We start from the raw sequence: 12,953 nt of genomic DNA, 5'->3' as shown, positions 1-12,953 counted from the left end.
GAAGAGCGGCCTGATCCTCCCTCTTTGTAGGGTTCTTGCCTGAACTCGGTAGCATTCCTCAACCTGTTCGAGTTCTTGTCCTGTTTGCTGGATCCCCCGGATCCATATTCCATCACAGCCTTGTTGAATCCAGTGTTTCTGAGAAACCCGTCAACGGAAATGTCTGAATCTACCTTCTTTGGCCCATTTCTGAAGTACCCTGAATCAGAATTATCAGAATCATAGAGAAGAAAACCATTGTCCTTGCCAGATTTCAGCTGGGTCTTGGCCATCGTCCCGTCAGCATTGTTACAGCAGAACTCTCCAACATTCTTCACGTCGACAATCTTCAATTCTCCTGAAGAGGACTTTGTCTCCAGAATCACTGAGTTGTTATCCGATGACTCGCCCACTGAGTTCACCAGGTTATGAACTTTCTTGAAACCGGAATCCCTCGACAACAGCATCAAGCACAACGCAAGTTCTTCCTGCTCTTGCTCGATCTCAGAAGCAGAAGAGGAGTTGCCATTAGCGAAAGAGGCTGAACTGGACTGAATAACGTTGCCTACGGCAAAACCCTTGCTGTGTTTCATCACCCTCTTGGATCTCCTCCTAATCGGAGCCGAGGATGTCTCTGTATCAGACTGACTGTCCATCACCGCTTTCTCCCTGTCGGAATGGCAAGCCATGTGACCGCAAAGAGCTTTCAGAGAACTGAACCCTTTGCCACACTCTTTACACAGAAGAAGCTGCTGCTGTTGCTGTTGCAAAGCGATCATCTCAGTTTGATCCGAGAATCTCTTGTTCTTCTTAGGGTTTTCCCTCAGACCATAACTAGATTGGCCACCATTGTCACAGATTTTGAGCTTTTCGGCTTCATCCTCGTCTGAATCGACTGAATTCTCGTGCATATGAGTTCGTATGTGGCCTCCAAGTGATTTCCCACAAGGGAATCTCTTGGAACAGAACTTGCACTCAAAGTTCCTCTCTTTGTTCTGTTCCATCTGATCGGTCGATCTATTATATCAGACAAATGATCAAACAGGAAGCAAACAGAATCAAAAGCGGATTCCTGACAATAAGAAAAAAAAAACACAGCACCAAACACGATGAAGAATGAAGAAAGATAATAGAGAACCCATTTCTCTTAGTTACCTGAAACCTTCAACTCAATGCTAAAACCAAACACCCAATTCGCAGGAGAGAGAGAGAGAGAGAGAGAGAGAGATCAAGCAGAAAGCTTGTTGCTTTCAAAGCGATCAGATTTAGGATGTGACAGTTGTTCTGTGCTAAGTGCAAGATCCGACCTCCAAGCTAAAGGAAAACAAAAACCAAGAGAGTAAAAAAAAAAAAAAGACTTTGAAAATTCCCAATATCAAAAGTTCGGAGATTTTTTTTATTCTGTTGGCGAAAATTAGAACCAAAAACTTCGGAGGAGAGATGGGTTCCTAAGACCAGTAATCAAAGCGCAGCCGCATTTTTTGTTCCTCTCTGCTCTCTCTCTCCCAACGCACACAGAGTCTCTCTCCCTCTCTCTCTCTCGGGTGTGTGAGGAGAATTCCATGCAAAGAAACAAAAAGAAATGAGAAAGGGAACAAAGGGCAGAGGAACACGTGTTCACTTAGCGAGAGAAACCCTCTGTGTGTTTGGACTTATGGACGGTCAAGATCTTTTTTTTTTTCCTTTGACCCGCATTACCCCCTTTCTCAATGTAAATCCCTTAATTAACCCTCTAATTTAATCACAAAATCCAATATACATAACTCCCATATGGTAAAATAAAGATACGATTTTTAATTGCCTTTTTTATTGCGGTAGTGATGATGATCAGATCTGGTTGCTTTCGGGCAATGGGTGAAAACCATGGGACCAAACAGATAGAAACTGCTCAACGTCCAAACACGGCCTTTAAACTTTGTCTTTTGCTTTGTTTCAGTTAATGTCACAGAGAGAGAGAGAGAGAGAAACTGTCGACAGAGAGAGAGAGAGAGAGAGAGAGAGAGAGAGAATGAAATTGGTTCACATATTCCCCTATTCTAAAGCAATGAGCTTTGGCTCGGAATATTATGAGGGTTTGTTTTTGCTGTTTCGACCATTTCTTCATCTCTCTCTTAACCCCCTTTTCTCTCCCTCATCATTACATTACACAAAACAACCATACATACATACATACATACATACATACATACATACATACATACATACATACATACATACATACATACCTTTTTTTTCAGTTCTCGAGCAAAAACGAATGATTCTGTTAAAGGTTTACATCTAGTGATGATATCAACAACGAATATGAGAAATCGACCCAACGATTAGACCTTCACTCTGAATATTTTTCTTTCTTTTTTTTTTTTACAAGTTTTGGCTGAAACTGAAGCCACAGGTCCAAAATAAATAAATAAAAAAAACTAAAAGAAAGGAAAAATAAAAATAAAGCCATTAGACTTCCCCCACAACCAAATGCTTGCTTCTCAAGGCAAAGGCGGAATTCACCTTCCAACTTCCATTTCCGCAAAGAAATGAAGGATCCAAGATCGAATCGCAAGTCCTTCTCAAGCAAGAGAGAGAGAGAGAGAGAGAGAGAGAGAGAGAGAGAGAGAGAGAGATTCTGGGTAATCTGCCATCTTTCCCCTTGAGGGTCCCCCAAGGAAAAAAAGGGAAGAATTCTCCATTCACACTTCAACCTGCAAAGATCCCACAACTGAGAAATGCTTTCACAATCTCAAAAAGGATCCCTCGCCATTTTGGGTGAACGTCTCTCTACATTAATAGCAAAAAAAGAAAAACGAAAGACCAAACCCCATTATCTATAATCCTAGGATTCTGCAAAGTTGTGCCCTTTGATGTTTTCTCCTTTCACTTTCTTCTCTGTGTTACTGTTGTTGCTCTTCTCGTCCAGAGCACTCTTACCAAATATCTCCTCGATGATGCTCCGCGTCGGTAAGAGTTCCGCACTCTTCTTCGGAACGTCCGAGAATCTTCCATCCCAAACTTTAGCATTGCACGACTCGAATAAATAGTCCCGACTCACTGTATCGTTACCCCCGTCGAGCTGCTTCTGGTTATCCCCGAGGCTGTTCCCGTTGTTCGGATGGGAGTTTGCTATGTTTTGCGGATCCTCAAAGGATGTGCACGAGTCATCTTCGACATTTAATCCGTCCCCTGAGCTCTTATCCACGGGCTTGTTATCATCAGATGGCATGATGCCATGTCCATTACCAACATCAACCTCATCATCACTATCACTTTCCTCGTCTTCATCCTCTTGTCGATAGATACTCTCAGTTTCTTGACGAAGAGGGGACTCGATATCAGAGTCTTCCTCATCATCCTCTTCGAAGTATCGGATCCCGAAAGAGCTCCCGTATCCTCCATGCCACTCATCGTCATCACTATCAACGTCTAATTTCTGTATTCTGTTCTGGGTAGCCCTCCGCCTGAGGACAAAAACGTTGAAATAGTAGCTAACAATCTCACTCTTTGTCCGTGACGGAAATGCGGCTGCTAAGTGCTTCCAAAAGTTCCGACCCATTGATACAGGATTGGAATAAACAACCTCATGAAAAAGTTGTTCATCCTCCTCACTCCAGTTCCGCACAACTTCTTCTCCCATTTCACTTAAACCCAAGTCTTGGAATTTCTCGTATCCAATCATATTTATCGTTTCTTCTCTTGCTTCTTTGATATGAAGACGCACACACCTGAAAGATCCCCTGTCCGGGCATACACATTGTTTTCTGCCTTCTCCCACTTTGACATCCTCATGTACTGGTATGCTTGAAGCCGGCAGCATGGGAATGATGCACGTTCCAGTCAACTTCTGGCCATCTGTGTGTTCGACAACCTGGTTTCGAGCTAACATGCCCAAGCCATCTACTGGCTTCTCGTCCATAGCATCGCCTTCCCATTCAGGAGTATCAGCTTGATGGTCTGGTCCAAGAGGAACTTGTTTTCTCGGGGGCTGATCCAAGAGGAAAGTATACACATCCCCAACAGGAGCAAACACTCTTGGGGGTATATCAAGCTCAAAATATCTTTGAGGAAGAGATGATTGAGTTGTATATTCTTCACCAGGACTTTTTGTGACCCATGTACAAGCAGCACCCATGCCAAGACCTGAGCCAACAGAATTCAGCTCTTCACCAAGGGTTTCATCATCAGATGATTCACCACTTTGGGAATTACAAAGATTCCCCTCATTCTCTACTGTCCCATAAAAGTAATTGAAGTGAGAAAGGCAAATCACATTTGGAAGTTTAACCCTTTAACAATAACATTAAAACCCATAAACAATTCATAATTACAGTCTATATTTACCCGCTACAGCAGGTTTCTGGAGAACAGAGGAGAGAGGAACAACTTCATCAAATTGAGTCGTCTTATTGCTATAGTCAAGCTGTCTCGAATGCTTCAAAGGAAGTCCCAGAGACTCCTCATCGTCAAAAGGGCGTTTGAAACCCATCTTCAATCTGCAATTCGGACAACAAAACTCACACATTAACTCTAAGGAATAAAAAGTAAAACGAGTAGCAAACGTAGAAACAATAACATGCAAATGTGGACAGAAACGCATAGAAGAGTTCCTCACACTAAACACATAGTTAGTAACCTTACAAAACCAGACTAAGCCAGAGAACGCATATGCACATAAAAATGAAAAGTAGAAATACATCCATTGGAACATAACTATCCTACAATGCAATAATATCTAGTTAACAAGCACAATATTTACCTTTCTCAAGGGACAAGCTTGAGCTCAGCTTCAGGACAACTGCACCAAGGGGAAGCCAAACAGGAATATCACTATAAGGACTGAAATACGATCAAATAGGACACGAGAAGGAGGTTCTTAAGCGATTTCCCCAATTTGCTTCGACCAAAATCGAAAAATCCCAAATCGCACGAAACCCTAACCCTAGATTTCGATTTACAGAAAAATTCGAAAAATCAAGTGTTGCAAGGGGACGAATCGGCAAAAAACTGTCAGAATAAGAGAAAGCCCTCTACGAATTTACAGATCTGACGAACCCTAATATAGATCGAAAAACTAGGAACCCTAGAACTCAATCGGGGACGGAAAACATGAAATTGACACCAAAACAAAGAAGGATATATACCGAATTCAAAGTAGGAGCCGAGAAGAACGATCAATCGGGGGGATTACGCAGATCTAAGGGGACCGATAACCCTAACCCTAGATTTCCCTTCGACAGACAAAATATACAAAAATTTGGTATCAATCGAGAGAGAAAAAAGAGAATTGAAAAAACCAAAGGACAAATTCGAGGATTAATACCAAGAATTCCTGAGGGAAACAAAAAAAAATCGAATACGATGAAAAATTGGGGAAGAACACGAAAGGGGATAATATCGAGGAAGGGATGGTGTGTTTTTTCTGTCTTTTTTTTTTTTACCAAACGGCCCAATAACACCAATTCGGTTTGACCCGGATTCCAAGAGTCGAAGACCCTTTAAATTTGCTGCACCTCAAATTTAAGATCAGTAAATTTCGGTTATAGTCCTTTAATTTTATTTTCATATACTTTCTCCCCTAATTTTGTATTTATCATTTAAACCCAAACCTGCACAACAATATCGCCAATTCAGTTTAAGCTTTTGTCACGCATCAACGATTCTTCATGGATTGGACAAAACGTTTCCGATCTTTTACTTAGATACATCAAAACTAAATACATATGGATTAGGTTCTTATATATATATTAATAAAGAAAAAATATAAAAAACAAACTTTACAATTTTAACAGAAAAACACCGAATTTTTGTTATTATCAAAGAAATATTAAACTTTTTAAATGAGTTTAAAAAACACTAAACTTTTTAAATGATCCAAAAAAATATATTAATTTTTATGCGATTGTCAAAAAATACTAAACTTTTTAAATGATTCAAAAAAATATATGAACTATGTATAATTGTAAAAAAAACGACAATAATTTGACGTGTTTGTATCTTTTTATGTCATGTCAGCTCATTTGTTTATTTTAATAATCGTAAAAGAGTTAAGTTTTTTTTTGAAAATTTAAAAAATTTAATGTTTATTTGACAAAATTAAAAGTTTAGTGTTTTTTGTCAAAATTGAAAAGGTAAGTTTTTTTTACAACAAAAGTTATTTTAGAGTTCTTGTCATATGATTTAATCGTAACATTTCATTCTTTTGTTGTGGGGTTGTCAATTATAAAAATATATATAAGTGGATCCAAAATAAGAACATGTAATCCGATGCATGCATTTGTATGCGTTTATTACCGAAAAGAAAACAAAACAAATGAACAAAATCAGATACACTCTTCCAGCTGAAAAGGGCATTCAGACACTTCAAAATTCAGATAATACACAAAAAATATACGGAAGGACATGATAAATAGCTCGATGTCGGAAACATCTTGTAAAGCCTTTTAAGCAACTGCAGGCATGTCCTTGAGCCATGAATCCAGTGGCTTACCGATCGAATAGACGATAAAGCCGATCTTCCTCAACGTCTGCACGTCCACAATGTTCCTGCCATCGAACACGAACGCGGGTTTCTGCATATTGTCGAAGATCTTCTGAAAATCCAACGATTTGAACTCGTCCCACTCGGTTAAGACACAGATTCCATGAGCATCTTTCGTTGCCTCGTAAGCATCTGAGATTACGGTGACTTGTTCTGAGATTGCGTCGCGGTTCGTGTGCTGAAGATGAACAGGATGATCCCAATCGAACTTGGCCATACTGAGATCTTTCTTGATCTGTTCTTCCGAAACCTGAGGATCGTAAATGCTCAGCTTGGCCCTGTCGGCAACTAAGCTGTTGCAGACATCAATGGCGGGTGTCTCTCTGGTGTCGCCAGTGTCTTTCTTGAACGCAAACCCCAGGATGGCGATCTTCTTTCCGGAGACGGTGTTGAACATCGAGGACACGACCCGGTTCGCGAAACGGATCTTCTGGTAATCGTTCACCTTTATGACTTGCTTCCAGTAGTTAGCCACCTCTGGCAAGCCGTTGCACTCGCAGATATAGACAAGATTCAGGATATCCTTTTGGAAACAAGAGCCACCAAAACCGACACTGGCGTTCAAGAACTTGGGTCCGATTCTCGTGTCCTTACCGACAGCATGTGACACTTGTGTAACATCAGCACCTGTTGCCTCGCACAGCGCTGACATGGCGTTGACAGACGAGATCCTCTGGGCCAAGAATGCATTGGCCGCAAGCTTGGAGAGCTCGGCTGACCAGAGGTTGGTGCAAATGATCCGTTCCACGGGAACCCAATGAGCATAAACCTCTTTCAATGCCTCGATGGCCTTGTGCCCTTCTGGTGTATCCCTTCCACCGATCAGGACACGGTCCGGGTTAAAAAGATCCTCGATAGCAGTTCCCTCGGCGAGAAATTCCGGGTTTGAGAGGATCTGAAAGTTTATGCCTTTGCTGTTGTGGGTCAAGATCTTCTCAATCGCCTCGGCTGTTTTCACGGGGACCGTGGATTTCTCGACGACGATTTTGCTGGATTTCGAGACATCAGCAATCATACGAGCAGCACTCTCCCAGTAAGTGAGATCGGCGGCTTTTCCTGCTCCGAGACCTTGTGTTTTGGTCGGAGTATTGACGGAGACAAACACGATATCTGCCTCGGAGACATGTTTCTCCACTTCTGTGCTGAAGAAGAGGTTCTTGCCTTTGCATTTCTTCACCACGTCATCGAGACCGGGCTCGTAGATCGGGAGGTGGTCGCTGTTCCAGGCACTGATTCTTGGCTCGGAGATGTCCACTACGACTACTTCGATATCGGGGCACTTATGAGCTATCACGGCCATGGTTGGTCCGCCAACGTAGCCAGCGCCGATGCAGCATATCTTCACCATTTTTTTTTTGGTTTCCTGAAAGGGGACAAAACCAGGATGATGTCGAACAAGAGACAAAACCAAAGTTCAACGAACATTGCAAGACAACAACCTTAAACGTAAACAGACATGGGAATCGCCGATAACTCGATCTGGACGACCCGAATAATCCATTTGACCATCAGATTGATCGATGACAACTGTCGTTAACTAGTGACGCTAACGTTCTATTTCACGCAGATATGAAAATGGATCGAGGAAATTTTGGATGATCAAACCGTCAAGATGGAAAGACCTCAGTGAGACATTAAATCAAACACCTTGCGTGTTCGGATACATAAGATTCTAGATTATCAAACTGGAAACTATAATTTCCTTGGCAGTAAGATCTCGGGCAAAAAACAGAGCATGATCGATCCAAGTGTAAACAACCGCAAATTATATACAACGAACAATACCCAGTCTCGCACTTGGAAAAAAAAAACCCGTAACACCGCAGAAACATTGATCAATTGGAAACAAAAGACCGCGAGAACTGGAATTCAACATGATTGAGTATAGCGAAATTGTAAGAGGAACGACAAGAAAGCCAAAGACGAGAAATTTACCTTCTGGGTCTTGTTAGTTACAAATTGAACGAGGGAGTAGAAGATGGAGAGACAGAGACGGAGAGAAACAGAGAGAGAGAGGGAAGAAGGAGAGGTCTTATGAAGGAGAAGGAGAGAGAGAGAGAGATTCTTACGCCGAAGACTGAGGTGGTGTCGGAACATGTCTTGGGAATATATACCACCAACTTCAACTAACTAAAAATCTACACATCTAACCGCCACTCGTTTATTTTAATTAAATAAAATTGCCATGTGCTTTTAATTAATTTCTTTTCCTTTTTATAATTCGTTTTTTGCGTGTAAAATTGATTAATAAAAGATTTGTAAGAAACCCGTAACTTACGCCTTCCATTAAACGTTAGGTAACAATCACATAATTCAGGTTGATCGTACCAAAATATGAGAAATAGCGTAAATCAAAAGGACATATGTGATCCAAGTTTGAGTGATCCAAGTTTGAGTGGCCTAGTGATGAGAGAACATGTAAAGCATGCTCTCATCCTGGGTTCAAACCCAAGCGTGGGAGGGGTATTCATCTGAACTTCCTCGATCCTCTGAGAGATGTAGTCGGACTAAAGGTCCGGTGAACTTGCGGATTATAAAAAAAAAGACATATGTGTGTGCGTGCGCACGCGCTTGCTTTTTATTTGGTTATGGATTGAAATTAAATTACGACAAGTTCTATAATAAAATATACACATATAGTACATTAACATTTGTACTTTTTATAAAATAATGTAAATAACACATCCGATATGATAGCCAAAAGATACATACATACATATATATATATATATATATATATATATATATATATATATGTGTGTGGGAAAAGTCAGAGAGTAAATACAATAGTTGAGACCACGATTTTCAAGAAGAAGAAGAAGAATTCAAGAAGGTGGTGAACCAATGAACGGAATGTTTAGGGTAACGTTTGAGGTTGTCGTTATAGTCCACAAAATAGAGACCGAATCGTGAAGTGTAACCAGCGGCCCATTCCCAGTTGTCCAATAACGACCACGCGAAGTACCCTCTCACATTGCACCCATCCTCCCTACAAAAACCATTTTCAATTTTGTGTAACCATACAAAAAGAATATTACAAATTACAATCATCATTTCATGTATAGAATAATTGTAATATAATATGGATTAGTTATGTATATATATCATTTATATATAAAGAGCCAATGTAATATATACTTAATGGCGGCTTGTAGGCTAGAGAGGTAATCATGATGGTATTTAATCCTCTTCTCGTCCTTGAGGGCATTTTCTCTCGATATCAGTATACTATTTGGATCGTCCATTCCTGAAAAAGCAAGAACATATATATGTATATATATATATATATATATATATATATAATCAAAACAAATATCTCAACGTATGTTTACGTAGACATGCATGCATGCATGCATTATCTACCATTTTCTGTGATGATCACCAGAGGATTCCCGTATCTCTGTTTGATGTAATTCATCAAGCTTCTCATCCCTCGAGGTACTATGTATAACCATATCGAATTTGCCTGCCAAAATGTCCATACATATATATACATATATAACATATATAGATTCACGAAAACACAATAGATTCAACATATAAGAGAACTTAACATCATAATCTTACCCGATCTCCGATCGGTTGCAGTCCTTTCAGCGCTGATTTCACGATAATCCGACATAAACAAACAGTATCTATGTCATCATACGTACGACTCAAGAGAAAAACTACAAGTATATATACACACTTTTGTAGTTATGTATGTACTTACGTCCAGTGGATGTTCCAGAATCTGCAATGGCGTCATTAAGGAGAGTACCGATGAGATTAGTCTTGTTGTTCCTCGCATAATTAGTAGTGTAATGATTAATCCCGACGAAATCGAGCGAACCCTTCAAGAGATCGGTCTGAGATTGCGTAAACTTTGGCAATCTCTTACCAACTCTTGTTCTCATCGAATTAGGGTAGTCTCCAAACATCAAAGGATCAAGGAACCTAAGTTACATATGTAACAGAAGCCAATCATTACGTACATACATACATATATATATGTTAAGACATAGGAAGAGTTTCTAAATTTACCAGCCAAGCTGAAAGTCTTGAGCTCTCTGTGCTGCTTCAATGTCTTCTGTTGTGTTTGTTTCAGGTTCGTACCACACAACATCCAACGCTATTCCTAGCGATCCCCCTTGATTTCCCTATATATATGGCATCATATCGGTCGATATTTCAATATCTTATATATGCAGATTTAGAATTAGAATGTGAATATTCGATATGGTTATCATATGGTATAAAAACGAGACAGAGTAGTTGCAACTTGCATGCAAGAACATCCATTTCATGAATGCATGCATGCAAAGAACGTGGAAACTATTTGTACTACCAATAACCCTTGCTAGAGCTCTATATTTTCTGTACAAGATTGATCATATCAATTTCTTTCAAGCAATTATCCAAAAGATATTCACTCTCATTACCACAGAACAGTTAAAATTTCAATTTATACACATAACCGGTTCTTCGAATGATGTGGACGATGAACATTGCATCGAAGTTTCGGTATATATATGTACGTACCTTATATTTCTTCCTATAGATATCAGAGACGGTGGCGTGAGAGAGAAGAACATTGTGTGCGACGATGTAAGGCTCGGTAGAAGAGTTTCCGACCCGGCAAAAGAGCTTGAGGAGGATAGAACATCGGCCGGGAGCTTGTAAGCCCACGTCGTAGCCCTGTATGGCAAAATTATGCGGCTCGTTGAACGTTATCCAGTGCTTCACTCTGTCTCCGAAATTCTTGAAACACACCTCGGCATATATAGCGAAATCGTTTCTACAAATGAACATTGAAAACAACTATAACGATATATATATATATGCTATCACAATGTAATTATAATTTAAAACCTATGGTTTTCGTGTATTATATCTATAATAAGTACGGTTGTATATTGATGAAATACAAATGTTTCTGATGTACATCGTATATGGTAGAGCCTGAAATCGTTTTACAATGGATTGAAAACACGTCATATATTATCATAGTGCTTAGAATTTAACCTAAGGTGTTTCATTATGTCTATAAATACGTACATTGATGAAATACAAAAAAATATCTTATATATCTTATATGGTTTTAGAAAACACAACACTGTATATGCTATCATACCATTTAGAAATTTAACCTAGGGTTTTCCACGTACGATATATGTTAGTACATTACATATGAATGAAATATATAAAATTATTTTGATATTTTTATAATGAAATTATTTCTTATGTTTTTTTTTTTTGCTTACATGATTTGGGGACTCAGCCAACCATTGTATCGGTCTTCAAGGGCTTGAGGCAGATCCCAATGGTACAACGTCACGTACGGTTGGATCCCTACAATAAGTTTTTACATGCAATGTTTTCATGTGTTGTTACCATATACTAAAGAATAAATAAATAAATAATATCATATAATGTATGAAAACTTGGATTTAAATGTTTATACAATAATATGTTTAGAAAGTCATCTAACAATGTTGGACTTACCTTTAGCAAGTAACGCGTTGATGAGCTTGTTGTAGTGATCAATTCCAGCTTGATTTATTTGCCCCGTACCATCTACATAAATTAGAATACCATCACATAATATGTGATCAATGGTGCATGTCTCGAATTTCGGTTCGTGGTTCGGTTCAGGAACGATATTTTCGGATTTTATAAAAATTATACCAAACTAGAACCAAATATTAATCGCTTCAACTCGGTTCGGTTTTAATGCAGGTTCAGAACGATGTCGTTATATAAAAACCAAATAAATACCGAACCATAATATCTACGGTGGATAATTCAGATTTTGGTTCGGTATTGATATTTGTACGATTCGATTCAAGGACAATTTATTCGGTTCTATAAAAATATACCAAATTAGAATCGAACATTTTGTTCGGTCCGGATTCGATTTGGATCAGGTCGGAATTAAATTCCCGCTATAATGGATCCATCTACCTATATTCAATTGATTATCGGTTAAATCTAAATTAAATTAAATCGATAACGTACTTGGGAAAATCCGGGACCATGAAATCGAGAATCTATAAGCATCCATGCCCATATTTTTCATAAGTTGCACGTCTTCCTGCCAACATTTTATGAAAAAAAATGAAAATTTTATAATTTTGATTTTTGTAACGGTATAATAATATTTTTTTTTGTAACCTCGTAACGATGGTACTGGTCAACGGCAACATCGGCGTTGCTAGAGTCAACGATTTTACCGAAAGCGTGAGAAAATGTATCCCACACCGAGGGGCCTCTCCCGTCTTCCTTCACCGCTCCCTCGTACTGCAATATTTAGCATATAATTAAACGGTCGGTCCAATAATTTTCATTTATATTGTTAGTATTATCATTGCTCTTATTCAATAATTAAAATTATGATACGAAGACAAACAAACAATAATAATGACAATAATCGGTGGAGACCTCGAACGCACATGGGGGGGGGGGGGAGATT

General features: G+C 39.2%; 3 protein-coding genes and 1 pseudogene across 6 annotated transcripts in view; all 4 read right to left on the bottom strand.

Annotated features, from left to right (window-relative positions):
- Positions 1–1,601, bottom strand: part of LOC104822022 — a 2,321-nt pseudogene extending 720 nt beyond the window's left edge.
- Positions 1,602–2,288: 687 nt separating this feature from the next.
- LOC104822020 lies at positions 2,289–5,416 on the bottom strand. Of its 4 annotated transcripts, XM_010553092.1 has the most exons (4): positions 5,106–5,416; positions 4,721–4,759; positions 4,306–4,457; positions 2,289–4,194 (listed from the first exon to the last, which is right to left on the bottom strand). In XM_010553092.1, the coding sequence occupies exons 3-4, from the start codon at positions 4,448–4,450 to the stop codon at positions 2,804–2,806; spliced, it is 1,536 nt and encodes a 511-aa protein (XP_010551394.1). In that variant the 5' UTR covers positions 4,451–4,457; positions 4,721–4,759; positions 5,106–5,416; the 3' UTR covers positions 2,289–2,803. The 4 variants fall into 4 exon arrangements, with proteins under 4 accessions (XP_010551394.1, XP_010551393.1, XP_010551395.1 ...); XM_010553091.1 differs by having other exon boundaries at positions 4,721–5,416; XM_010553093.1 differs by having other exon boundaries at positions 2,289–4,191; positions 4,721–5,416.
- An 805-nt stretch (positions 5,417–6,221) lies between these two features.
- On the bottom strand, positions 6,222–8,562 carry LOC104822019 (UDP-glucose 6-dehydrogenase 1). The gene is made up of 2 exons (XM_010553090.1): positions 8,438–8,562; positions 6,222–7,865 (listed from the first exon to the last, which is right to left on the bottom strand). Exon 2 carries the CDS (start codon positions 7,848–7,850, stop codon positions 6,405–6,407), a length of 1,446 nt encoding a protein of 481 aa, XP_010551392.1. The 5' UTR covers positions 7,851–7,865; positions 8,438–8,562; the 3' UTR covers positions 6,222–6,404.
- A 618-nt stretch (positions 8,563–9,180) lies between these two features.
- LOC104822018 (beta-glucosidase 40) overlaps positions 9,181–12,953 on the bottom strand; it is a 4,640-nt gene continuing 867 nt past the window's right edge. The window contains exons 3-13 of the mRNA XM_010553089.2: positions 12,656–12,781; positions 12,500–12,575; positions 11,987–12,058; positions 11,746–11,833; positions 11,024–11,279; positions 10,526–10,641; positions 10,215–10,438; positions 10,070–10,101; positions 9,866–9,968; positions 9,641–9,749; positions 9,181–9,491 (exon numbers count right to left, since the gene is read on the bottom strand). Of these exons, the coding sequence (XP_010551391.1) occupies positions 9,308–9,491; positions 9,641–9,749; positions 9,866–9,968; positions 10,070–10,101; positions 10,215–10,438; positions 10,526–10,641; positions 11,024–11,279; positions 11,746–11,833; positions 11,987–12,058; positions 12,500–12,575; positions 12,656–12,781 (1,386 nt within the window). The 3' untranslated portion in view covers positions 9,181–9,307. The remainder of the gene's footprint in view (positions 9,492–9,640; positions 9,750–9,865; positions 9,969–10,069; positions 10,102–10,214; positions 10,439–10,525; positions 10,642–11,023; positions 11,280–11,745; positions 11,834–11,986; positions 12,059–12,499; positions 12,576–12,655; positions 12,782–12,953) is intronic.

This window comes from Tarenaya hassleriana, unplaced genomic scaffold (assembly GCF_000463585.1).
Source record: "Tarenaya hassleriana unplaced genomic scaffold, ASM46358v1 Cleome35, whole genome shotgun sequence".
In the NCBI taxonomy this organism is placed as follows: domain Eukaryota; kingdom Viridiplantae; phylum Streptophyta; class Magnoliopsida; order Brassicales; family Cleomaceae; genus Tarenaya; species Tarenaya hassleriana.
This window is presented reverse-complemented; position numbering and strand designations above follow the sequence as displayed.

Coding starts and splice junctions, on each gene's coding strand:
- LOC104822019 (XM_010553090.1), bottom strand. CDS start 7,850: ATGGTGAAGATATGCTGCATCGGCGCTGGCTACGTTGGCGGACCAACC.
- LOC104822020 (XM_010553091.1), bottom strand. CDS start 4,450: ATGGGTTTCAAACGCCCTTTTGACGATGAGGAGTCTCTGGGACTTCCT. Junction 4,195..4,305: donor CCAGAAACCTGCTGTAGCGG/GTAAATATAGAC, acceptor TTTATGGGACAG/TAGAGAATGAGGGGAATCTT.